Genomic DNA, 25,957 nt, shown 5'->3' on the forward strand with positions numbered 1-25,957 from the left:
CAGAAGAGGGTGAGTCTATAATTGCTGACTATATAAAGGTGCTGATAAATTTTTTGTTAGCAGTCCTCATATAGTTGTTGGTCTTTATAAAAATGCCTAGCATAGAGGCACTATAGGAGCCACAAATACAGTCAAGAACTACAAGATTTTATGGATAATGCCTTTATCTGCATGGACACCGATAAAAAGCAATATTTTACTACTTCATAATATGCGAGAGCTTTGTGTATCTACCAAAAGCCTGTTATAAGGACAGTCAGTGAGTACAACAAACCTGCAGTGATATTTTAATTGTTCTCATTTACTTTGCACGGCTGCCCAGCTATAGAGTCTTATCCCTCTGGATGGGAACACAGCTGTATTCCTGCCCATCCACATTGTGGCTAGGGTTGAGATTGTTGAGTTGATTTCTGGGGTAGTAACTGTAGACATACATTTTATTTTTCATGGCTCTTGAGCCTTCTGGCAGAAAAAGGGATGAGTTCTGTCTTTTAGCAACCCCCCCACCCCCACCATCCTTCTGGTAAAAATAAAATACATTGGACTAGTAAAAATAAAATACTTGGAATGAAGTGGTCAGAAAACAACTTACTGTTCTTGCTTTTTTTCTTCCTTTTAATTTAATATCTATCATCATAGTCACTGAAGTAGATGCTTTAACCCAATACTTGATAGTTGAGAGCACAGTGAATTTATTATGTGAATGACTTTTTCTTTGGCCTTAGAGGCAATTTCTAAAATCATCTTTAGCAGTATTTTTTGTTGTTGTTCTGTTTTGTTTTCAGTGAAGCCAAGGTTTCAGTGTTAGAGCAGTATTCTCCTAGACCCAGAGGAAGCTTTAAGGACCAGTTTCCAGTTTCTGTGTCTAAAGAGAAGTTTGAGGAATGTTTGTTCCTGGATGTTGTTCCAGGCCTAAGTAGTTTAACGTGATGTTGCAGCAGTCAAGAGTTTCACAGTCTTTTCAAGGCAGCTGCTTTGGAATGCATAGTGGAACACTAGTAGTCTTTGCTTTCCTCTGAAAGTCTGTCATTACACTTAGAAATACTTACTGCCCTTCCTGAGGGCCCTTTGGCCTAGAAGATTGTTTTCATGGATTCTATATCAAATTCTTTTAATTTACTACACTTTATTAATAGCTTGAAAGCCATTTTTCTGGACAGCAAAGTTATTCTCAAAAGTTCATCAAACTTTTAAGAAGATATAGTTCATACTACAATAACACTGTCTTCATTCTACATAGTTCTAGCAGCTTTTGAGAAGTTCTCAAAAAGTTTGAGCAGTTTAAACTAGAGATTAACAATAACACCTTGTATCATACCACATAGTTCTAGCAACCCAAAGTTCTGTTTCCAAAAGGACATCAAAGTGAGTATAGCAGCAATCTGTCAAATAAAAGATTGGGATCTACTGTGTGTATTTTCAACATCTTTTCTTAGAGTTGTCCTAAAAAGGCTGGAAGTCACATTATAGGTTGGGTATTGCCAGAGTCAGGGAGCTAGTTTTCTTAACATGCCAGAAAATTAAAAAATAATTTTTCAGAGGGGGTGGGAGATATAACTTTAATACATTCACCAAATTAAAGGACAGAAACATAACAGTAGACACAACTTAAGACAATTTCGAATCATTAACAGAATGTGAGGTAGACTGACTAGTGAAATTCACCAAATTTTAGTTAAGAAAATTTTACAGTAATAAAGTAACACAGGTGTCCCCTTTTCTAAAAATCACAAAAAGCAATTGCATAAATTACAGCCAAAAAAAATTGACTACGACAATTCTAGGTTTTAGTTTACATTCAGTATTAACCTGTGTGAACGGTCATACATGCTGAGGTTCAGCCGGTCTATAGGTGAGTTACTGTGTGGGCCTAGTGAATCCATTCATCCCACATCAGTGTCCTAAGGGTTTGCAAAGCTTAAAGCTGAACACACTAGGATATATATACACACGTATCATGGTGTCCTGTGCTTGTGCAACTTTATCCTTAAAGAAGGACCTAACATTCTCTGAAGAATTGTACTGGTACGATGATTTTAAAAGATCCAAACCTTAGTAAGACAGGCTTTGAAAAGAATAGGTCAATTTCTCTATTACAGGGGTGATGGTCTTTTGGCTTTGTTCTGGCATATCTCCTTCCACAGAGTTAAATAATATTTAAGAGCTCATAATAATTTGAATTTTCAGAGTGCAGCCCTAACTAATGGAGTACCTGCATCTGATGTAACTACTTAAAAAAAAATTTCTTTAGACTATGAAGTCATAAAGCCAGAAGAAACCCTGAGAGGCCATCTACCCCAGGTACAATTGTTTTAGAATTATTTCAAGTATTTTGTTTGCCCTATGTAGTTAATGTTAATGGAATATTGCACAGACAGTGGGTTTCTTGATATTTGCATTAGGCCCTTTCAACAAAACAGGAACAAGTGAAATACATTCATATTTAAACCAAACTGCTTCAAAACATACCTCTTTACCAAAAATGCCGCTGTACTAAAGGAGTATTTTTTAAAGCATATATAAGGCAGGTCCTCTTTAAAGGACAATTAAAAATGGGGTTAAAAGGAATTGCTGACTTCAAAATACAGTTAAAGCATAAGTAGCTATATTAAAACCAAAAGATCTACAAACCATTTTTAGTCTAATACATTCCATTTTTTCACTAGCTGTAAACTCCTTGTTATAAGATAATAAAGCTGGTCAATTAACATTTTTTGTTCTAAGTAAATGCAGGCTTAGTAGGCCTCTCAGTAGTTTCAGGTCACAAACGATGGATTCAAGTAAAAATGACCATTTTAAGTGGGATAAAATAGTAAATATGGGCTGAGAAAACTCAAGAGATTGTTCAATGATGAGAACTGGAATAATTTAAGAGTAAACTTCTAAGAGTTTGTCTAGAACATTTTCTAAAAATAATGTTTTTGATTGATTAAAATATTAGAGAAATCTGTAGAAACATGCCTTCCACTGCTGATACTAGACAAACACCCCCTGCCAATTTTAATGAGTCAAAAAGACTCTTAATGGAGTCTTCCTTACTCCTTACAGGAGTCACTGGTAGGATTAAGTAAAACACTTCTCTTTCTATGGCTCAGTTTCCCAATTCAGCAATTTCTGTGGTGTTGTCAGTGTAAGGTGGTAATATTCAGTGCATCTTTTAAAGGAAGCTTTGCTTGAGTCCCTGAAAGGAAGGAAACTAGTTCTGCTCTGCAACAGAACCTCAGCCTGACATTTAGGTTTGCTGGTGCCAACTGCTTAATTCCAACAAAACAGGGTGGGTGCAGGTTACCTGCTGAAAACTTCTTAACTTACACAACTGACTTAATCAGGTTCTTTTGCACAATATTAATGGCTGTTCCATTGTCTCTTAGGTAAGATATTCTTAAAGCCTGGAAACAAGTTTAAAGAATGGGAAAAGCAAAGGAATTAGGCTAGGAAAAGATGCATAAATGCACACAATGCCTGCTCTGCATTTACTGATTTGTTTGTTCAGTTTAAATAGTAAACTTTTAACTCCTGTGGAAATTTTGCCAAAAGTTTCAATACATAGAGGATTATAAATCTTAAACTAACACTGCACAGAGAAAGACATAGCTACTGCTTTTTTTTAAATACAAATATCATCTACATTCTATCATTTCAAACCCCTGAGTAATACTGTACCAAAGTACAGATCTGAAGAGAAACTGAGGGTTCAGGCCTCAAACATTAATCTTCAATTAATTCCACACCAATGGCATGAGTCTCCCGTAACACATTCAGGCTAGTTAATGCTGACAGTTTCCCCCTAACATAATGTTAATAGAAAAAATAATGCAAACTCCATATTCACTCTCCAAAGTATATCCTCCTCAGGATCCCATGGGCAGACCGTATCTTCAGTAATTGCATAACTGCCTAGGGGAGTTTACCTGAATTTAAGGGTCCAATTAACAGTGGTCAGATCCCCAAAGACCTGGGTCAGATTTGGGGAGTTCTTTGGAGAATTTAGACAAATATGTTGCACTTTGCTCCACAGTGATTGTACTTTAAAGGAAAAAAAAAATTCCCAAATTGTTTCTCTCCCACCCCACCTAGGCATCGTTTTGCTGTTTTTGGTCTCTCCAAAAGCTCATACATGACGTCCAGTAAGAAAGTAGAGAGGGTTGTCATCACTGCTATTAGCAGTTTGAAACTCATCCCGGAGGCGGAACTGCCATTCATCTTCTAGTTCTAAGCGGACAATTGTTTGGCGCAAGGAACTTCTGTCTTGGCAGATGACACACAGGGTAGCACCTTCAGAAGACAAGACAGAAATATGTCTTAGGCTCAGGGATTGAGAAATTTACTGTCTCTGATTTTATTTCCTGAGCTAAGACATCTGAGAACCAACAGGTAGGTCAACAGATGGATAAGTAATTTATGAGACTTGTTTAATTTTATTATTTGAGTAAGTAGTTTTACAAATTTAGTAATTTTTAAAAGAGTACAAAGTAATCTTCCAGCTACATTCCCTATTCCCTGTGATAACTAATGTATTTCTCGTGTTCCTCCTAGGTTAGGGTTTCTGAACCTCAGCAGTAATGTACTTGGATAATTCTTTGTTGTGGGGCTGTTCTGTGTCTTCTTTTTTTTTTTTCTTTTAAGAGACAGCGTCTTGCTCTGTCGCCCAGGCTGGAGTGCAGTGGCACAATCTCAGCTCATTGCAACTTCTGCCTCCAGGGTTCAAGCAATTCTCCTGTTTTAGCCTCCCAAGTAGCTGGGAGTACAGGTGGACACCGCAATGCCCGGCTAATTTTTTGTATTTTAGAAGAGACGGGGTTTCACCATGTTGCCCAGGCTGGTCTCGAACTCCTGAGCTCAGGCAATCCACCTGCCTCAGCCTTCCAAAGTGCTGGGATTACAGGCGTGAGCCACAGCGGCTGGCCTTATTCTATATCTTGTTGGATGTTAGAACCTAAACATCCAGCAATCTTGGCTTCTGCCCACTATGTGCCAGCAAGCAGCAGCCCCATTATGACAATCAGAAGTGTCTCTGTCTCCTGGGAGGCAAAATCTACCCCTTCCCCACCCCCAATAAGAACCACTATGTCAGAAATACTTAATACATAAATAAATCCACAGTCCCCTACATCCCCGCTCCCTGTTCTCATGCTGTACAGTGTTCTGAAACTCACTTTTTTTGCTGATCTCAAAGGTCATTTTATCAGGATTATTTGTGATGTTTAATATTAGTTTGTTCTTAGGCCAGTCTCTATATTGTGCATACCTATTGAAATAACTGTTTTTTTCTTTTGTTTTTTGAGACAAGATGTCACCCAGGCTGGAGTGCAGTGGCACAATCTTGGCTCACTGCAACCTCCACCTCCTGGGCCTAAGTTCCTCCCACCTAAGCCTCCTGACCTGGCACTACAGGCATGTTCCACTGTGCCTGGCTAATTTTTGTAAAGGTAGGGTTTTGCCAGGTTGCCCAGGCTGGTTTTGAACTCCTGAGCTTGAGCCCAGATGATCTGCCTGCCTCAGCCTCGGCCTCCCAAAGTGCTAGGATTACAGGTGTGAGCCACCACACCCGGCCTATGGTTTCTGTATCAGAATCACAACTAAGGGTTTATTTATGTCTAGGGATGCAATTATACAAAATTATTGCAGTTGCTTTCTGTCCCAGGCAATATGTTAGAATCAGTAGAATGTATATAGTTATATACATATATAGACTCATTAACCTGATATCTATTAAAATTAAATTATATGAGAAGTGTTATGTATTCTTGCAGTGTATCATTCCTTTCTAAATAGTGGCAAAAACCTATTTAATATGGTCACAAATTTGGCTATTCATCTGCATTTAGTCTTAGGATAACAATGACTTGGTTCCCTCCCCAACCCCCAACTAGTGGCCCTAATTTTAAAAGCAGGATGTTCAAATTATTGGTAAAAATCGTGTTTAAGTGCTTTTAAAAAATATCTTTATCTTCTGTATTTGGCTCAGTGGGAACCAACAGCAATTGCAAGATACTAAATTTGACTTACCTTTTAGAAATTTAAAGTTCTTAAGAAGATCAGCACCTACAAAAGAGTCACAGAGGTACAAAAGGAGTCCACTGAAAAACACCCCTTCACAATTGACATTGCTGGAGTGGGGTCTGGAGCTGATGTAGCATATGGCCACCTGAAATCATCAAGCAGAAATAGTGTGGGCATTTCAAGAGTAAGCAAAATATCTGCAGTTCAGCAGAATGAGTCAGTACTTTTCTTTTTGTCTATTCAAGGGTAAGGTAAAGGAGATGAGTTTTTTCCAATGTTAACTTAAATGGCTTGGTTAGTTAAGCTTTGCAAACTCTTTTATTTAGCATGCCAATTGTTAACCTGTTTAAAGCTTCTCTTATTTCTCATAATAAAGGACTATTAGGAGATAAATTAGAAACAAGCTCTTCTATTTAAGAGTCTTTATAAAATTTTTAAAACTACCTTCCACAAAAAGCATACTTAGGAAAGATTAAATGTTTGAATTACTTTATTGGTGAGAATAAAAAAATATTTTTGATCAGCTTTCCATTTAGATATACTTAAATTTTCAATTGGATGGAAGCTTAAGACGGTACATGGGCTGGGCACGGTGGCTCACACCTGTAATACCAGCACTTTGGGAGGCTGAGACGAGTGGATCACCTGAGGGTCAGGAGTTGGAGACCAGCCTGGCTTACAAGGCGAAACCCTGTCTCTACTAAAAATACAAAAAAAATTAGCCAGGCATGGTGGCAAGTGCCTATACTCCCAGCTACTCGGGAGGCTGAGGCAGGAGAATCACTTGAACCCAGGAGGCAGAGGTTACAGTGAGCCAAGATCGCACCACTGCACTCCAGCCAGGGCAATGAGTGAACTCCGTCTCAAAAAAAAAAAAACATGAATTTAAATTTTTGGTTCTATCTGGCTTCTGTGATAAACAGATGATAACTGCAGAAATTCAGGGAAGTAACTAAGGTAGTTGGGAGTTAGAACAGCAGAATGACTAAATGCATGAGCCAGTCTGCTCGGGTTCAAATACTGGTTCCTCCATTGAGTAGCCATGGAACAATGAGCAGTTTCCTTCCTTTTACTATACCTCAGTTTCCTCATCTATAGAAATAACAATAGTACTTCTTTCATAGGATGTTTTCTGAATTAAATAACTTAGTATTCGGTAAATGTTAGCTGCTATTAGTAGTAGTATTGAGATTGTGTTAATACCCAGAGCCCTGGACTCTAGGATAGGGGAATTGGAATATCTGGGTCAGACATGATCAGTACATAAATACTGTAAAAGATGTTATTAGATCTCATGGGTTTGGGTTCGTTTTGTTTTTTTTGAGATGGGGTCTCTGTCACTTAGGCTGGAGTGCAGTGGCACAAATCATAGCTCACTGCAGCCTTGAACTCCTGGGCTCAAGTGATCTTTCCACCTCAGCCTTTTGAGTAGCTGGGACTGCAGGCATGTGCCATCACACCTGGCCAGTTGTTTTAGTTTTTGTAGCGACAGGGTCCGTGTTCTCCATGCTGGTCTCAAACTCCTGGCCTCAAGTGATCCTCACACCTCAGCCTCCCAAAGAGCTAGGTTATAGGCATGAGCTACTATGCCTGGCCTTTACATCTGATGGTTTCTTAAGGTTCCTTCTACTTCTAAAATTCCATAATTTATTACCCAATCTACAGTGTAGATTATTGAAACAAAAATGGGAATGTAAAATGTTTACACTGAAATTTTAAAAATTGGTTTTCAAAATTGAATACAATTGGACTTCAGTGTTAAGAATATGTTTATGGATGTGTGTTTTTTTCAATACATACAAAGAAAAGGCCCTGGAAGGAAGTAGTATACCAAAATGTTCTTCTGGCAGTTGACTTGACTTTTTATGCTTTTATTTTAAAATATTTTTTACAAGGAGGATGTACTACAGTAATCATTTCTGAAGGACAGCTTAGTAGCAGGAGCCTGGAGGTGCAAGTGGCAGTTTTTTAAAAAAACTAAAACATGAAGAATTTTAGAAAGAAGTCCGAAGTGGAGAAATGAGACCTCTAAAGGCTTCAGATGGTACACATTTATTTGTTCAGTAATCACTGAGCTCCTTATATATGTATAAAACAATGGCTAAGACATTGTGTGTCTTTGAAGAACTCACATTTTTATGAAGAAAATCCACAAAATTACAGTATAATTTGATGAATGTTAAGAGAGAAGTGGGAGCAAGCAACTGCTGCCCAAAGTCACTGAGGCAGGCTTCTCAGAGGAGCTGACGTCTGAGCTGAGTATATTCCCTGGCTCATTTGTACAGTTAAAATAGGCATGGGGAGGGTTAACTGCCGTTGCATGTTCTGTGAGCCTTTGCATAAGTGAGTATGAGAAGGGTAGAAATACAGGTTTTGATCTGTATTACTATCTATCTTTAATAAAAGTTCTGGCAAAGGACCAGACTGGCATCTTGATTTATATTTCTCTCTTGTCACAGGCTCCTATTTTGCCTCCATTTCAGTTTTCAAACAGCTAAAATGAGAAAGGGATGGATGTATGTAAGCACGGTATCCCCCACACCTCCCCCACATCCTTTTTACCTCTGGTCCAATGTTAAGGTAGCAGTCAATGGCCAGCACGGGACTCTTGAAGTTACGGATGGCTTTGGGGAAGAGTTTATATGAGGCGTGCTGAAGGAATTTCTCCAGGAGAAACTGTGCAGGGGCTGCCAGTAGTGTGTGTTCACTGTCAGGAGCGCAGATGTATTGAAGAGGCAAGATGGGTGCTAAGTTCTCTGACACCTGAAATTAGAGTCAATATAATGATGAGAAACTTGTCTGTCACTGGATTAAACAGATGAGGAAACAATGAATTGTATCCTAACAGTCAAATAATAGCAGTAGCAGAGTAAGGGGTGCTAGGTTCTATGTCAGTCAGGGGTCCTGAAAATTTTTTTCTCTCGGGAATAGTACAATAGGATTTAATGCAAGTTACACACAGCGAGGGCAGAAGAGAACAGGCTTCTCTGAAAGTTACCACATTTAACAGGTACACTGTGAAAGCTAATCAGAAGCGTTTTACAGTGTGCTCGGTATGTATGTATGCATGTATGTATGGGTTAAATCCTATCTCGTCACAACCCCACCAAAAAAATTGCAAGGAGGTTTCTAAGCTCCACTGGTAGCCCACATGCTGTGAATTATTAGGTATCAGTAAATCTCTTAGAAAGGGGTAGTAATACAGGTTTTGATCTGTATTACTTTTTTTTTTTTTTTTTTTTTGGAGACAAGAGTCTTGCTGTGTCGCACAGGCCTGGAGTACAGTGGCGCTATCTTGGCTCACTGCAACTTCTGCCTCCCAGGATCAAGTGATTCTCCTGTATCAGCCTCCCAAAGAGCTGGAAGTACACCATGTCCAGCCACTTTTTGTATTTTTAGTAGAGATGGGGTTTCACGATGTTGGCCAGGATGATCTTGATCTCTTGACCTCGTGATCTGCCTGCCTCAGCCTCCCAAAGTGCTGGGATTACAGGCGTGAGCCACCGCACCCAGCCATATTACTATCTTTTAGGAAAGTTCTAGCAAAGGATCAGACTGGCATCTTGATTTACATTTCTCTCATGTATTACATAAAGAATGTAAAAATGTGGCAGGGCGCGGTGGCTGAGGCAGGAGAATCACTTGAACCTGGGAGGCGTAGGTCGCAGCGAGCCAGTCATGCCACTGCAATCCAGCCTGGGCGACACAGTGAGACTGTCTCAAAAAAAAAAAGTAAAAATGTAAAGTTTGCCATCTTGAAACTGAAGCTTTGATGGATTTGTTTCTTAAGGCTTAAATCCAAATAAACTTAAGATTTAAGACTGACATCTAATTTTGTTGGATTGTCAAATGTTTTGGCTCTAGATGAGTCTCAGTAACAGAAATGAGATTGATAATTTGACATTAAGAACTCCCTTATGGCCAGGCACAGTGGCTCACATCTGTAATCCCGGCACTTTGGGAGGCCAGGGTGGGCAGATCACTTGAGGTCAGGAGTTCAAAACCAGCCTGGCCAACATGGTGAAACCCCATCTCTACTAAAAATACAAAAATTAGCCAGCTGTGGTGGCACACACCTATAATCCCAGCTACTCAGGAGGCTGAGGCATGAGAATTGCTTGAACCCAGGAGGCGGAGGTTGCAGTGAGCAAAGATCACGCAACTGCACTCCAGCTTAGGGGACAGAGTGAGACTCTGTCTCAAAAAAGAGAACTCCCTTGTCTTATTTCACTTTTCCAATAAAATGGAAAGTGCTTAATGCCAATATCTAATAACAAGATATTACTAAGATATCATTGTACTTATTTTCAGCATTAGAATCAAGTTTGCAGTACTTACCACGATCTTTGGTTTAATGATAAAGTCCCTTTGCCCGCCAACCTGAACATGTTTCTTCATGAGACTGAAGTTATTAAAGCGGCAGATGAGCAGGCCACTACTGTTGGTTCTCAGATTAAAGTCGACATCTTCACAGAAATACCTAAATTGTAACCGTAACAATAGGTTTCTTTGGCTGGCATATCTCAACCATGATAACTATACACAGAGAGACAAATGTGTAGCAAGATATTAGGAGCCTAAAATAATCAACTCTGCTTTTGTGGAGCTGGCCCTCAACATTCTGAGTCAAGTCTATGTTGAGGAGAATGAAATCATGTACGTGGCACCTAGAGAACGGGGCCTTTAGGCTCTGAGAAGTCAGCTTGCTGCTCCATTTCTGTATGGCCTTGAAAAACTAAGCCTTTGTCAGAAGGGAAGTGAGAAGCTCTTTGTCCCAGATATGTCACAGGTTTGAGGTATCCCTATGCAAAAACAGGACTATATTCCTATTTGATGCACTCTGACAGAATAGAAATGCAGAGGTGCTCCCAGTTTTAAAATTCTGGCTACAAACAGAATGAAGCCTCTGTCAAATTTAAAACAGAAGTGAAAGCAGCAGTTATTCTATAACCGCCAGGTTGGCATAAGAAGGACTTTATGGTCCCTGCCTTCTTGCTTGGCCCTCTCAGGCTTTGTAGGAACCTGGACATTATTTGGAAGGCAAGGCCATGGTTAACCTGCTCATACTCATCTGCTGCATTTTCCCTACAGGACCCAAATCCCTGAGTCCTACTAACTACTAGCATTCAGGAAAAGTGATTTCCTTCTGAGTTTTGAGGGTGAAGGCGGGCTTAGTCTTAGATGTTTATGGGTCCACATGCTAACTTGAGTCAACAGTTATTGTGTCTATCTTAGTTCCTGTTAAATAATGAGATGGGTAAAGTGTTTTCTTCAAGTATTTCAAGATTAACCTGTAACCCCTGTTAAGGTCTAGGTCAGTTGGTGATAAAGGGGCATACTTTGGGGCTTGTGATCACCCTTTCTCCTTGCCCACATAAAGAGGAAGCTTCTCAATTGAAGACACAGGAATAAAAGCATTATAGAGGCTAGAGCTGAGCAGAAGCAATCAGTAGATGCCAGGATTACCTGCGTCCATGAGGCCTGACTTACCTGTTGAAGTCATATTGTACATTCTGAGTCAAGTCTATGTTGAGGAGAAGGAAATCATGCACATGGCACCTAGAGAACGGGGCCTTTAGGCTCTGAGAAGTCAGCTTGCTGCTCCATTTCTGTATGCCCAAGATTGCGTAGTGGACAATTTTTGGTGTGGCTTCAATGTGCTGCAAGACAGTCTTCAAGGACACATTCTTACTGGAAACTCCTACTTCCATGGGCTGGCTATGAAATATAGTTTATATAAGTGTCAATAAATATTACAGAAGAGAGGATCATTTGTGAAGTGTCTACACACTATTATACACCAGTAATACTCTCAAAGATATAATTAACTGATTTACTTTGTATTAGCAAATGTAGAAGAATGTCAAGCCCAGTTTTCACACTTGCTGTCATTATTAAAGAAGCTGCCTTTTGGGGCTGGGGCTTACCATTTTAGGGCAGAGAAACAAATCTGGCCCCTGTGTCAGAGTGCACAATGAATAAAGAGTTGCCAGAGAAGAGGTAGCCAAAGGTTGGAAGCATAGAATTATCCTTCCCAGTTCTGGTAATTGTGTATAATAAGGAATATTTGAAAATTACGCTGGCTTCAAATCCAAAATAGAAACAAGGACACAAAATCACAATGTTGATCTGGGAGGGGCTTAAAGATCACCTGGCATAGTGTTGCAATGGGCGTGTTACTGAATTTTGGGGGTTTATTGTGTAGGACTTTTTTAAAATGTTTGGCATTCTCTGATCTTCTTAAGATGCTCCTGACCAGCACCCCCTAGCACTGTGAGGTGGCATTATCCCAGGAAGAGAACCACTGATTTTGGCCCAGGTGTAATTTTACAAGTGACAGACTTGAGAGAGGGAGAGGTGAGATGACTTTCCTTTTTTATACAGACAGTTAAGATGCATGACTGAGTGTGGTGGCTCACACCTGTAATCCCAACAGTTTGGGAGGCCGAGGCAGGAGGATTGCTTGAGCCCAAGAGTTCAACACCAGACTGGGCAACATGGTAAGACTATCTCTCTACAAAAAATTATAAACGAAAAACACCTGGGGCTAAAAAACCAGGTCTCCTGATTTGAGATGTCAGCAGTCTTTCTACATAAATCGTAGTGTCTCAACAGACTTTGTTTTTTTGAGACAGAGTCTCGCTCTATCACCCAGGTTGAAGTGCACTGGCACAATCTCTGCTCACTGCAATCTCTGCCTCTTGGGTTCAAGTTATTCCCGTGCCTCAGCGCTACAGGCACGTGCCACCATACCCAGCTTTTTTTTTTTTTTTCACTCCCAAAATTGCATTAAGCTAATTTTTTTATTTTTAGTAGGGACAGGGTTTTGCCATATTGGCCAGGCTGGTCTAGAACTCTCAGCCTTAAACGATCAGCCTGCCTCGGCCTCTCAAAAGTGCTGGAATTATAGGCATGAGCCACCGTGCTTGGCTTCAGTAGACTTTAATAGCTAACAAATGCCATGATCCCAGAATGGTCCAGTAATTTAATTGGCTATTGAATGTCTACATAAAAAATTCCTAAGTCATCACAAAATGTTCTAGTGAGAGTCGTTTCATGGTTGACTGTTTTGCTCTGGAAAACTGTCTCTCTCTTATTTATTTCCATATGTAACTGTAGCCAAGAAATGTATTGTCCTGTCTACATATAGCATTGTCATGCCCCCAGAACAGTTTGGAAGTATCACTACCTGGATGGCTCCTGAACACTGTGAATGTTCCATAGGACACACGAGTCATCCATCATGACGATGAAAGGCCAGACACACTGGCGTTTAATGCCTAGCTCCTCCAGGCGGTTTCTCTCCAATTCTAGGTTGTGATATGATAGCTCCTTAATGAGGAACCTGGCAGCACCTGGAAGGCAACATAACCACATCTACATAGCCACACATCCTTCACTCAGGCTTGGCTGAAGCCCCACAGGCAGCTATATTCTCTCCACAGAATGCCTGTTCACATGGCAACCATGCAGGGTGGGAGCCAATCAAGTGTTCAGAGCATTGGCTCTCAGACCAGTGTATGTAACAGTTACTGGGGAATCACTTTTAAATGTAGATTCCTAGAGCCCATTACCAGAGCTGTATTTGAGTGAGTCTGGTGGGCCAAAAAAGCCAGAGATATCTTTGAGGATACAAATGATATGAACCACACTTGGAGAGTATTGCAAGAATCCAGTTTTCCTCATAGGACAAAGGAATCGACATCTAGGAAATGCTATTACCGTTACTTCCTTGAAGCATGACAAGAAGCTCTCTCAGACTTGGAAGCAGCCACTCACATGTCCTGTACTAGGTAGTTAACTGGGCTGCAGTGTGTGGGAATGCCAGTTCCACTGATATATCCCCTGCTTTAGATACTTCAAGGAAACAGCAGCATCTTCTCTGAAGAAGATTCTGGAAACTGGCACCCTTTTTCTAGATCTGCCTTTTGCAAGAGGCAATATGGTATAGAGATTAAGAGAATAGACAGGAGCCAACCTGTCTGATTTTGAATCCTAATTCTACCACTTTCTAGCCATGTGACCCTGAACAAATTAAACCCATTGTGCCTTGGCTTCCCCACCTCTAAGAAGACAATAATAATGGCAATCTCATAGGGTTGCTGTATGATGCTCAGGATAGCACCTCACACCCTCTAAGTACTCAGTGAGGTTAGCAATTATCAAGATGATGATAGGAATCAGCCAGATTTTATAAGTGGGCCATCCTAAAATGAAACAAAATGTAGGTGATAATGAAATGGAAGAACCAAAGCAGTGTGAATAGATCAAGGCTAAAACTGGGACTTAGGAAAATCTACCTTTCAAGAATGTGTGTAATAGTTTGCATTCTCAATAAAGGCCATATATGAAAAGCCCACATCTAACATCATCATAGTCAATGGTGAAAGACTGAAAGCTTTTCCAAAACTGAGTTCAGGAACAAGACAAAAATGCCAGTTTTACCATTTCTATTTAATATGGTACTGGAATTCACAGGCAGAGAAATTAAGCAAGTAAAAGAAAAGGTAACCAAATAGGAAGGAATTAAAATTGATCTCTATTCCCAGGCAACATATACACAGAAAACTAAAAATTCCACCAAAAATCCCCTTTAGAATGAGTATGTGAATTCAGCAGAGATGCAGGTGCAAAATCAACACCAAAATCAGTTGCATTTGTATACCTCAGCCATGAACAATCTAAGAAAATTAAGAGTTCATTTACAATAGCATCAAAAAGACAGACGTTGGAATAAACTTAGCTAAGAAGGCAAAAGACTTGTACAGTGAAAAGTAGAAAGCATTGATGAAGGAAATTAAGGAAGACACCAGTAAATGGAATGACATCCTGTGTTTATGGATTGGAAGACTTTATATTAAATGTCAGTACTACCCAAAGTAATCCATAGACTTAATGCAGTCCCTATCAAGATTCCCAAGGACTTTGCAGACATAGAAAAATCCATCCTGCAATTCATCCACTATTTCAGGGGACCCCAAAGAGCCAAAACAATCTTAAAAGAGAGGCAAAGTTGGAGGTCTCATACTTACTGATTTCAGAACTTACTACAAAGCTATCGTAATCAAAACAGTGTGGACCAGGTGCAGTGTATCACACCTGTAATCCCAGTACTTTGGGAGGCTGAGGTGGGTGGATCACTTGAGGTCAGAAGGTCGAGACCAGCCTGGCCAACATGGTGAAACACCATCTCTACTAAAAATAAGATTAAAAAAAAATTAGCTGGGTATGGTGGTGGCACCCGTAATCCTAGCTATTCAGGGGGCTGAGACAGGAGAATCACCTGAACCAGGGAGGTGGAGGTTGCAGTGAGCCGATACCGCCCATTGCACTCCAGCCTGGGCAACGAGTGAAATGCCACCTCAAAACAAATAAAACCTACCAAAAAACTGTGTGGTAGTTTTGATCTGGGCCTATAGAAAGCCCAGAAATAAACCCTCTTATATATGGTCAAATGATTTTTGCCAAGGATGCCAAAGTCATTCAGTGGGTAAAAGATGATCTTGTCAACAAACACGGTTGGAGGCTGGACATGGTGTCTCATACCTGTAATCTCAGCAGGTAGGAGGATCACTTGAGGCCAGCAGTTTAAGAACAGCCTGAGCAACACAGACCTGTGTCTCTACAAAAAATTTAAAAATTAGCCAGACATGGTGGCACACACTTTTAGTCCCAGCTATTCAGGAGGCTGAGGTAGGAGGATTGCTTGAGCTCAGAACTTTGGAGGCTACAGTGAGCTATGGTCATGCCACTGCACACTTAGCCTAGGTGACAGAGCAAGATCCTGTCTAAAAAAAAAAAAATGGTGCTGGGAAAACCTGATAGTCACATGGAAAAGAATGAAGACCCTACACAAAATTAACTCAAAATGGATCAAAGACCTAGACATAAAAGCTAAATATAAGTCATTTAAAAGAAAACATAGGGGAAGGCCTTGTGACATTGAATTTGGCAGTGATCTCTTACATATGATACCAAAAACAAAAGCTAAGAAAAATAGACAAACTAGACTTCATCAAATAACAGAGCAAAAGGCAATCCAGCAATCCATGGAATGGGAGAAAATCCTTTTTTTTTTTTTTTTTTTGAGATGGAGTTTCACTCTTGTTACTTAGGCACGATTTTGGTACGATTTTGGCTCACCACAACCTCCACCTCCCGGGTTCAAACAATTCTGCCTCAGCCTCATGAGTAGCTGGGTAGCTGGGGTTACAGGCATGTGCCACCATCCCTGGCTAATTCTTTATTTTTAATAGAGACAAAGTTTCTCCATATTGGTCAAGCTAGTCTCAAACTCCTGACATCAGGTGTTCTGCCTGCCTCGGCCTCTTAAAACGCTGGGATTATAGGCATGAGCCACCATTGGAAGAAAATATTTTCAAAGAGCGTATCTGATAAGGGGTTAATACCCAGAATATATATTTTTAAAAACTGCTACAACTCAACAACAACAAAATAATTTAGTTGAAAAATCAACAAACAACTTTAGAGACAAGTCTTCGAAGAAGATATACAGATGGCTAACACACACACAAAAAGATGTTCAATATTATTAATCTTTAGGGGAATGCAAATCAAAATCACAATGCAAAACGCCTCAAAAAAAAAAAGCATTGGTGAGGATGTGAAGAAATTGGAATCCCTATGCACTGTTGGTGGGAAGGTAAAATGCTGCAAGCCACTATGGAAAACAGTATGGTGATTCTTCAGAAAGTTAAAAAGAGAATTACCATATGATCCAGCAATCTAACTTCTACATATATGCCCAGAAGAATTGAAAGAAGGGTCTCAGGTATTTGTATATTTGTGTTCATAAAAGCATGATGCACAACAGCCACAAGGTGGGAGCAGCCCAAATGTCCACTGACAGATGAATGGATGAACTAAATATAGCAGATACATGAAATGGAATATTATTCAGCTTTTAAGAAGGAAGGGAATTCTATCTAACACATGCTACAACATGGATGAACTCTGAGGACATGCTGAGTGGGATAAGCCAGTCAGTCACAAAAGGACAAATACTGTATCATTCCATTGATATGAGGCACTTAGAGAAAGTAGAATGGTGGTTGCCAGGTGCCGAGGGGAGGTAGAGAATGAGGAGTTGTTTAATGGGTATAGAGTTTCAGTTTCACAAGGTGAAAACTAGAAATCGGTCTCACAACAATGAGAATGTACTTAACACTTCTGAATTTTTAACACTTTAGAAATCATTAAGGCAGTAAGTTTTTTGGTTTTTTTTTTTTTGAGAGAATTTCGCTCTTCTCGCCCAGGCTAGAGTGCAGTAGCGCTATCCTGGCTCACTGCTACCTCCACCTCACGGGTTCAAGTGATTCTCCTGCCTCAGCCTCTTGAGTAGCTGGGATTACAGGCGTGCACCACCATGCCCAGCTAATTTTTTTTTTTTTTTAATAGAGATGGGGTTTCACCATGTTGGCCAGGCTAGTCTCGAACTCCTGACCTCAGGTGATCCACCTGCCTTGGCCTCCCGAAGTGCTGGGATTACAGGCATAAGCCACTGTACTCAGCCAAGGCAGTAAATTTTATGTTGTGATTTTTACCAAAAGTAAAAATAAGTTTGTATATTTCATTTGCATATGTGTGTTGGCTTCTTTCTCCCCAAATTATTGCAAAAATGGCAAAATTGTACTAAACAGTTTGTCAGATCTAGGGTGAGAAAACTTTCTCCTAAGGATCAGTCAGGCACACACAAGGTCATATTCATATAGCAAAAGGCTTCAGTTAGTTAGTATGAGTTTAAGTGGTTTTGGGGAGGCTGAAGGAACAAATATACAGAAGCCTTATTAATTCACTTGATACAAAGTGATAAACAAAATAAAATTATATTCAAAACAAAACCATTTTTAAAAATATTTTAAGCTTGGCCGGGTGCAGTGACTCACACCTCTTATCCTAACACTTTGGGAGGCTGTGGCAGGCGGATCACGAGGTCAGGAGTTTGAGGCCAGCATGGTGAAACCCTGGCTCTACTAAAAATACAAAACTAGCCAGGCCTGGTGGTGCACACCTGTAGTCCCAACTACTTGAGAGGCTGAGGCAGGAGAATCTCTTGAACCTGGGAGGCGGAGGTTGCCGTGAGCTGAGATCGTGCCATTGTACTCCAGCCTGGGTGACAGAGCAAGACTGTCTCAAAAAAATAGAGTATTTTAAGCCCATATTAAGGCTGTTTGAAGCTGAAGGACATGAAAAGGCATAGAAAGGAATAAGAAATGGAGAGATCTCAGAAGGAAGGGAGAGAGATGAACAGAGAGGAAAAGGAAGAGGCAGAAGCTAAGTGGGGAGACAGTGAGAAAGAGGAGAACCTGGAGAGAAGAAACGTGGGTTCAAGAAAACTCAGCTCTTATCTGCCCTCCAGTCCAACTCTAGGCTGGGTGTTATTAATTCCCTTTAAAATGGGAACAAGCAGTTCCTGACTTGGCACTGAGGCACCCACAGAAGCAGATGGGCAAAACTGTTTAGAACTACAGCCCAAGAAGTGTCCACAAGAGCACAGCTCTAAATGGATTCAGTTAGAGATTTCCTGCCTGAGAAAGGAAAACTAAGGCTTTCTGACATCTCCAGTCCGCACTGCTCTGTCATACATACAACAAGCATTGGCCTCTTGAAAAATCTGCATATCGCTCTTAAAGGGGAAAGCAGGAAGACTTCTTTGAGGCACATGCCTGTGTCATAGGCAGTAATGACGCTTTCAGCCCCTGGTTGTACAGTAGCCCCCTAGAACTTCCTATGTGCCTTAAGGATAAGATGACCCAGGGGCTCCTCCCAATCTGGGTGAACCACTAACCCTGCCTCACAGTTACATTCCTGCTCCAGAGTGCTCAGCCCAGGAACATTTGCAGCCTACACAGGGAAGAATCCCAAATCCCAGGGTGCTCAGTACACCAGTAACTTCTTCCTTAATTACCAGTCCTCATGGTTAATTCTGCAAAACTGCAGATAAGGGGAAAAAGAAAACTCAAATTCAAGGAAGAGTGTTGAGGAGGGCAGGACAATTTCCAGAGGCAGGGGACTCTTAGGAAGTTTCATGGCAGGGGAATGGAGCTCAGTTTATCTTTGCAGCCCTTCTCCCCATCCCAGGGGGGCCCCTTACCCACGCCTGCATTATTGAACATGCCAGGAAGCACCAGCATGATGTGGTTGGGCCAGTACTTGCGGTACAGAGGCATCTCATATTCTTTGACCACCAGAAGGTGAAGGTGGTTGATGCCCTCCATGGCGTGGAAAAGGTTTAGGAGTCCATGCTCGTGTCGACCGCTGGAAGGAGTGAAAATAGGGCTCTTGACTGCATTCAAATTCTGCCAAAAGGGAAAAAACAGACCACAAAGGGAAATTAAAGCCTCTAGATTGAGGACGCTTAGAGAACTAGGTCTGGGCTATCTGGTAGTCCAGATGCTCTCACCCACCTTGTCTGAAACCAGGGGCAGCCGCATGCTCTCCAGGTGCTTGCCCTGCTTGCTGAAGACAAAATGACTCTCTTTGGATTTCGGAATGATGAAATAGAGCTGAACCTCTTCTCCCAGCATAGAAGAAGAGAATGTGAAGGCATGAAGGGTGGAGTCAGACATCTACATTTGCAAAGAAGAAAGGGAGGAAATGTAAGTAAGCCCACAGTTTCCAAACTTCCAGGCTACTCTTTCAGGTTCTTATTAAGAGAGGGAAACTAACATGAACTGGTAAATGCCACTGGACCAGGCTGTGAGCAGCAACGTCTAGAGGGTTGGTAAGGCAAACACTTCATCATTCAGGAGCTGCCGTTGACAGGAGAGCCTGCCATCTTGCACCTACATAGCCTCAATGGGAGAAGTGCTTGTTGCCTGGCACTGTCTGCATTCTTTATGCTCTCAGAACCACAACTGCTCCATCTTATGCAGAGGTCAGATACACCTGTGGGATGTCCTGCTCTGTATACATTCCCAAAGATCTGTTAATCAGGGGGAAACACTTCTGCTCTATGTGGGTCAGGTCAAATGAATATCAGCTTTCTAAATAAAATATCAGATTTGACATTAAAATGCCTCTCCAGCCCCATCTTTTCTGGCTACAGTGGATGCCGAAGAGGTGCAAACAATCATTTAGCTCAGAACTCCGGTTTCAGAAAAAAGACCATTTGACTCATTGAATCCAAATATAAATCTAACCTACTTTTAAAGTGCTGGAGAGTTCATGTGCTTTCAGTAACCTATCTCAGTGAATAATTATATAATAGGTCTTTTCACGCTTTTAATGTGGATAAGATTTGGCTTAATGAAAGGATAACATCAATTTTCATCAGCAACTAGAATCCAAGTTTCCCAACGGTTTTAACCAAAATACTCTATTTCATAGAAAAATAACATATTTCTCCCCTTAATTCTAGTTTATTCTGCCTCAGAAATTTGGGAATATACTACTTAGTACTGTAATCACACAGAAACTGTATGAATAGAGAGTTTCTAATATTTTCTAAAAACTTATAATCTGTAGACCGGGGGACTTGGGTCTTCTATATTCTATAAAGCTTTACGAGCTTATTTCAAAGCAGCCCTCCAGAAGTTTTCAGTAACACCAAGAAAACAAATGGGATTTAAAAGATAAATTGTATTAGAAGGGCAGAATGAATCAATTTTTTTTTCAAGCATATTCCTTCTAGTACTCATTTGTATTTCAGGATGAGATGTGGGAAAAGGGTTGCGACTTGGCCCTGAAGAGCAGAAACAGGTTTAGGCGAGTCAGTACGGCCTACAAGAAGCAGGAGTTGTTTCTGTGTGTTCAAAGCCAAGTCATAAAAATAAAGATGAATTGGGGTAAGTAAGCTCTGGATATTACTATCATTTGTTGCCTTTCCATCTTCTGTGCTTAAAGATGCACTAGAACAAAAGAAGCCACATACTAAGGGTATTGGCCCATGTTCTGCATTCCTATGTCTCAGTTCTCACTGCATAAAACAAACCGACTCCACTGGCCAAGCCACCCCCAGCAGGTGTGAGAATGTGACTAGGTTGATCAACAGATTTGTTAGAATCACAGCTCAAAGGGCACACCCTGTGGATCTGAGATAATAGTGCCATTTTAGTCAGAGATCCAAAGGGAAGAGGGGGAAACCCTTTTATCAAATATACTGTAATACATGGATTGCAAATAAACATCTCAGGTACTTCCTAACCTAAACATGACACATGTAACCATTTGATAATTCAAGACATTAAAACTAAGCTGCCTCCCCTCCCTCCCACGATCCATATAAACCCAACATTCATTTAATTATTGCTTCATGCATTTTTTTTTTGAGAGAGTCTCACTCTGTCACCCAGGCTGGAGTGCAGTGGCGCGATCTCTCAGCTCAGTGCAACCTCTGCCTCATAGGTTCAAGCGATTCTCCTGCCTCAGCCTCCCGAGTAGCTGGGATTACAGGCGTGTGCCACCATACCCGGCTAATTTTTTGTATTTTTAGTAGAGACGGGGTTTCACCATGTTGGCCAGGATGATCATGAACTCCTGACTTCAGGTGATCCACTTGTCTCGGCCTCCCACAGTGCTGGGATTATGGGCATGAGCCACTGCACCTGGCCTTCATGCATTTTTGTCACCAGTGAGTGGCTCCTTCTCATGAATAAACTATCCTTTACCTGTGGCCTGAAACTAGGGGCCTTATTTTTCATCCCTCCACCCCCACCTTACATACAAAATCCATAGTGGGTGACAGAGGGCGAAGGCGGGAGAGTACCTGGGAGGCAGAGGTGAAGTCCATGTACTGGCGGCACTGTTCGCAGTGGTGAAAGGTGTTGTAGGCTGCATATTTGGTCAGCATTATGGACACAGTTTCTCGTTTCCTGGGCTCTTCAACTTTGGATTCCTTTATCACTTCTGTGTATAAAGGGGCAAAAAGCCATCCCATGAGATAAAATGTTTTCCCTATGCCTTGAAAGAAAAGTTCCCTTTTCCTCAAAAGAACTTGTCCATGCATTCTGTAATTTATGCCCTGAGAAACAGGTATGAAAATCTGAAAGTGTGCACGTGTATACGAGCTAAAGAAAAGCGAGATGTAAGGTGCTTTCAAAGATGTCACCGCTCTAGACCTCCTGCCCGGAGTTAGTGTCTCCTTGACCCAAAGAGGAGGTAAACTTGGCTGATTGCACTGACCTTGTTTGACTCCTGCCAGCTTCTCAGTATACACCAGGCTCATGAAACTGTACTTGGGGTCATGCACACTGACGTCAAAAGGCATTTTACTGAAGCTCTCGATGTCAGGCCAGGGCTCTCCCTCTGACTGGCTCACTTCAGTGCTTTCACTATGATCTAGGACAAGAAGGAAGTGTGCAGAGCAGGTGATTGGCCTCCCTCTTCCCCATGTGTCAGGGAGAATGACTTGGTGGACAAAGGCATTTCTGAAAAATGAGCTCCCATATCCCAGTGTAGGAGCCAGAATGGTTTACACCCATGCTGAGAGGAACATTTGCCCTCAACGGCTCCCAGCATTTGTCTCTGCAGACTCAATTCACAAACTTCCACATCTGTAAGATAACTGAGTCTCCACCACCCCAAATTTCCTTAAAAGTTTAATTTTGGGTGATCTTATTTCTGTCGAGATTTTTAGCTGTGGTGACACCCAAGAGATTTTAGGATGCACTGAGCAAGATTCCCAGTGTCTTCCACACATTAGAATCAGCTGGGGAGCTGGTAAAAATTCCCACTCAGGCCACACATCCCAGAAATAGTTCAGGCAGAATGTCTGACTGTCTAGGAAGCAGTCATATTGTTTAAGGCTCCTCAGGGTGTTATAATATGCAGTCACGGTTGAGACCCAGTAGACCTGGGTGTGAATCCTGGCCCTGTCCTTACAACATCACACCTTCAGGCACTATACTTAACCCTGAGTCCCCAGATTATTGTAAGCATTAGAGATGGCTTTATTTTTTGTGGGTTCAAGACAGGGTCTTGCTGTGTAACCCAGGCCGGAGTACAGTGGCATGGTCAGAGCTCACTGCAGCCTCAACCACCTGGGATCAAATGATCCACCCAGCCTCCTAAGTAGCTGGGACTACAAGCATGGGCCACCATGCCCAGCTAATGTTTTTATAAAAACAGAGTCTTACTGTATTGCCTAGGCTGGTCTTGAACTCCTGGGTTCCAATGATCCTCCCCCCTCAACTTCCCAAAGTGTGCCGGGATTGCAGGTGTGAGTCACCATGCCAGCCTCTTTTTTTTTTGGAGACAGAGTCTTACTTTGTCACTCAGGCTGGAATGCAATGATACAATTTAAGCTCACTATAACCTTGAACTCCTGGGCTCAAGGAATCCTCCCACTGCAGCTTCCTGAGTAGCTAGGATTACAGGCATGTACCACACACCTGGCTAAAGTTTTAAATTTTTTTTGTAGAGATGAGGTCTCCCTGCTGTCCAACCTGGTCTCAAACTTCTGACCTCAAGCGATCCTCCCACCTTGGACTCCCAAAGTGTAGGGTTTACAGGTGTGAGCCACCCTGCCCAGCCAGAGATGGTACATTTAAAGTGCCAAGACAGGCTGGACACAGTGGCTCACGCCTGTAATCTTGGCACTTTGGGAGGCCGAGGTGGGCACATCACTTGAGGTCAGAATTCGAGACCAGCCTGGCCAACACGGCGGAACCCCGTCCTTACCAACAATACCAACATTAGCTGGGTGTGGTGGTGTGTGCCTGTAATCCCAGCTACTTGGGAGGCTGAGGCAGGAGAATCACTTGAACCCAGGAGGTGGAGGTCACAGTGAGCCGAGATCACACCACTGCACTCCAGCCTGGGTGGCAGAGCAAGACTCTATCTCAAAAATAAAAATAAAAATAAACTGCACTCCAGCCTGGGTGGCACAGCGAGACTCCATCTCAAAAATAAAAATAAAGTGCCAAGACAGTCGCAGGCGCACAGCTGGTGTCTAACAGATTATACTTTTTACTATTGGCCAGGCACAGTGGCTCACACCTGTAATCCCAGCACTTTGGGAGGCCAAGGCAGGTGGATTACATGGGGTCAGGAGTTCAAGACCAGCCTGGCCAACATTGTGAAACCCTGTCTCTACTAAAAATACAAAAATTAGCTGGGCATGATGGCAGGCGCCTGTCTCCAAGCTACACAGGAGGCTGAGGCAGGAGAATTGCTTGAGTCCAGGAGGTGGAGTACCTATGTACCTATCCGTGTGTGTGTGTGTGTGTGTGTGTGTGTGTGTAATAAAATGAATAAGATCAAAAAGTAGCTTAAGACAACTTTCAAAGGGAGAAAAGAAACTTTTCAAAAAAGCCTAAAGATTGGAAGTACAGCTATATCTTTTTAACACATACCATTTATTTTTATATCCCTGAACTAAAGTCTGCACATTATTTAAAATTTCAAGCCTATTCTAGTTTTTAAAAAGGTGTCATTGTGCCTCTTGAGAGCACCATTGCATTAACCTGCCCTAAAATGAGACAGAAGGAAGGAAGAAAGCCAAACTAACAGTGTTTCTTACTACAAAGGTCAGGTTCTCCCATCAAATGGGCTGTAACAGACTCACAGCTCACTGGCACAGAGTAAGAGTCAAGATCATTGTAGCATGAGCTGAGGAAAAAAATCAAAGTCATCACTCTGTTGTGGTGCCAGGGAGCCTGGTGGGAAAGCTGGCAGGAAGGGCAGACCCTGACTCCCAATCTGATTCACTCTGGCTTTGCCCTTCTGGCTCAGCTCCTTCCAGGGGCACTGGAGTGTTTTGAGGCAAACCTGGTGGGCCTGACGATCTGGTGCAGCTTAGCTGGGGAAAAAAACAAGGAGATGTAGATGGGAAGATGAGATCATGTGTGTGTGTCTAAAATCATGGATGTGGACTGATGAGACATGGAAACAGGCCTGAAGCCATAATAAAGTGGTTAAATACGGCCGATTTTACCTACTCTTGCTCTGCACTAATCTCTTGGGCTGGTTGTGGAACAGGTCCAAGCACTTAGGTAAAACAAGTGAGGTGAGATCTCTAAGAGCTAATTTGGTAGAAGATGCTGAGGGCTTTCCCTACTCCAGACTTATCCTTTGAGAGGCTTGAGAAGAACTACTACCTAGTTGCCTCTACTTCTTCCCCACAGTTCCCTGCCAGCACAGTCAAACTGTTCTGAGATGTGAAGCCACAGTTTTGAGCCACACTGTTTTTGTTTGTTTGTTTGTTTTTGACACAGAGTCTTGCTGTGTCTCCCAGGCTGGAGTGCAATCTTGGCTCACTGCAAACTCCGCCTCCCGGGTTCAAACTATTCTCCTGCCTCAGCCCCCTGAGTAGCTGGGACTACAGGCACCCACCATCACACCTGGCTAATTTTTGTGTTTATAGTAGAGACGGTGTTTCACCATGTTGGCTGGGATGGTCTCAAACTCCTAACCTCAGGTGGTCTGCCTGCCTTGGCCTCCCAAAGTGCTGGGATTACAGGCGTGAGCCACTGCACCCAGCTGAGCCACACTGTTTTTAGCTGCAGAGTGGAATCATCTCCCTGGTGCCAGCTGGGGAAGACACCTGGAATGGTCTTGGTGTGCCCACTGGCTCTCACAGCCCTATCGACACCTGCCCCTCTGTCTTTTTTTTTGGAGACAGAATCTTCCTCTGTCACCCAGGCTGGAGTGCAATGGCATGATCTCGGCTCACCACAACCTCCGCCTCCTGAGTTCAAGTGATTCCCCTGCCTCAGCCTCCTGTGTAGCTGGGATTACAGGCACGCACCATCACATCTGGCTAATTTTTGTATTTTTAGTAGAGATGGGGTTTCACAATGTTGGCCAGGCTGGTCTTGAACTCCTGACCTCAGGTGATCCACCTGCCTTAGCCTCCCAAAGTGCTGGGATTACAGGCGTGAGCCACCATGCCTGGCTGGCCCTGTGTCTTAATGCAGATGGGAAGAGGTTTTGTTCATGATGCCAGCATTGAGTTATACACATAGAAGTTTTCATCTCATTATAGTAATCCAGT

At 42.0% G+C, this 25,957-nt stretch overlaps 1 protein-coding gene across 8 annotated transcripts in view; it reads right to left on the reverse strand.

The window, feature by feature from the left end:
- Positions 1-1,545: 1,545 nt before the first annotated feature.
- The window catches only part of GREB1L (GREB1 like retinoic acid receptor coactivator), a 307,520-nt gene continuing 283,108 nt past the window's right edge, over positions 1,546-25,957 (reverse strand). For all 8 annotated transcript variants that reach the window (XM_064379355.1, XM_012445023.2, XM_064379354.1 and 5 more), the window contains 10 exons: positions 22,147-22,302; positions 21,731-21,870; positions 19,431-19,592; positions 19,118-19,322; positions 13,193-13,358; positions 11,494-11,721; positions 10,342-10,483; positions 8,566-8,766; positions 6,010-6,148; positions 1,546-4,275 (listed from right to left, as the gene is read on the reverse strand). In XM_064379355.1, the coding sequence (XP_064235425.1) occupies positions 4,112-4,275; positions 6,010-6,148; positions 8,566-8,766; positions 10,342-10,483; positions 11,494-11,721; positions 13,193-13,358; positions 19,118-19,322; positions 19,431-19,592; positions 21,731-21,870; positions 22,147-22,302 (1,703 nt within the window). In that variant the 3' untranslated portion in view covers positions 1,546-4,111. The remainder of the gene's footprint in view (positions 4,276-6,009; positions 6,149-8,565; positions 8,767-10,341; positions 10,484-11,493; positions 11,722-13,192; positions 13,359-19,117; positions 19,323-19,430; positions 19,593-21,730; positions 21,871-22,146; positions 22,303-25,957) is intronic.

Source organism: Aotus nancymaae, unplaced genomic scaffold (assembly GCF_030222135.1).
Source record: "Aotus nancymaae isolate 86718 unplaced genomic scaffold, 86718_ANA_hifiasm-v0.15.2.pri h1tg000020l, whole genome shotgun sequence".
Lineage (NCBI taxonomy): Eukaryota > Metazoa > Chordata > Mammalia > Primates > Aotidae > Aotus > Aotus nancymaae.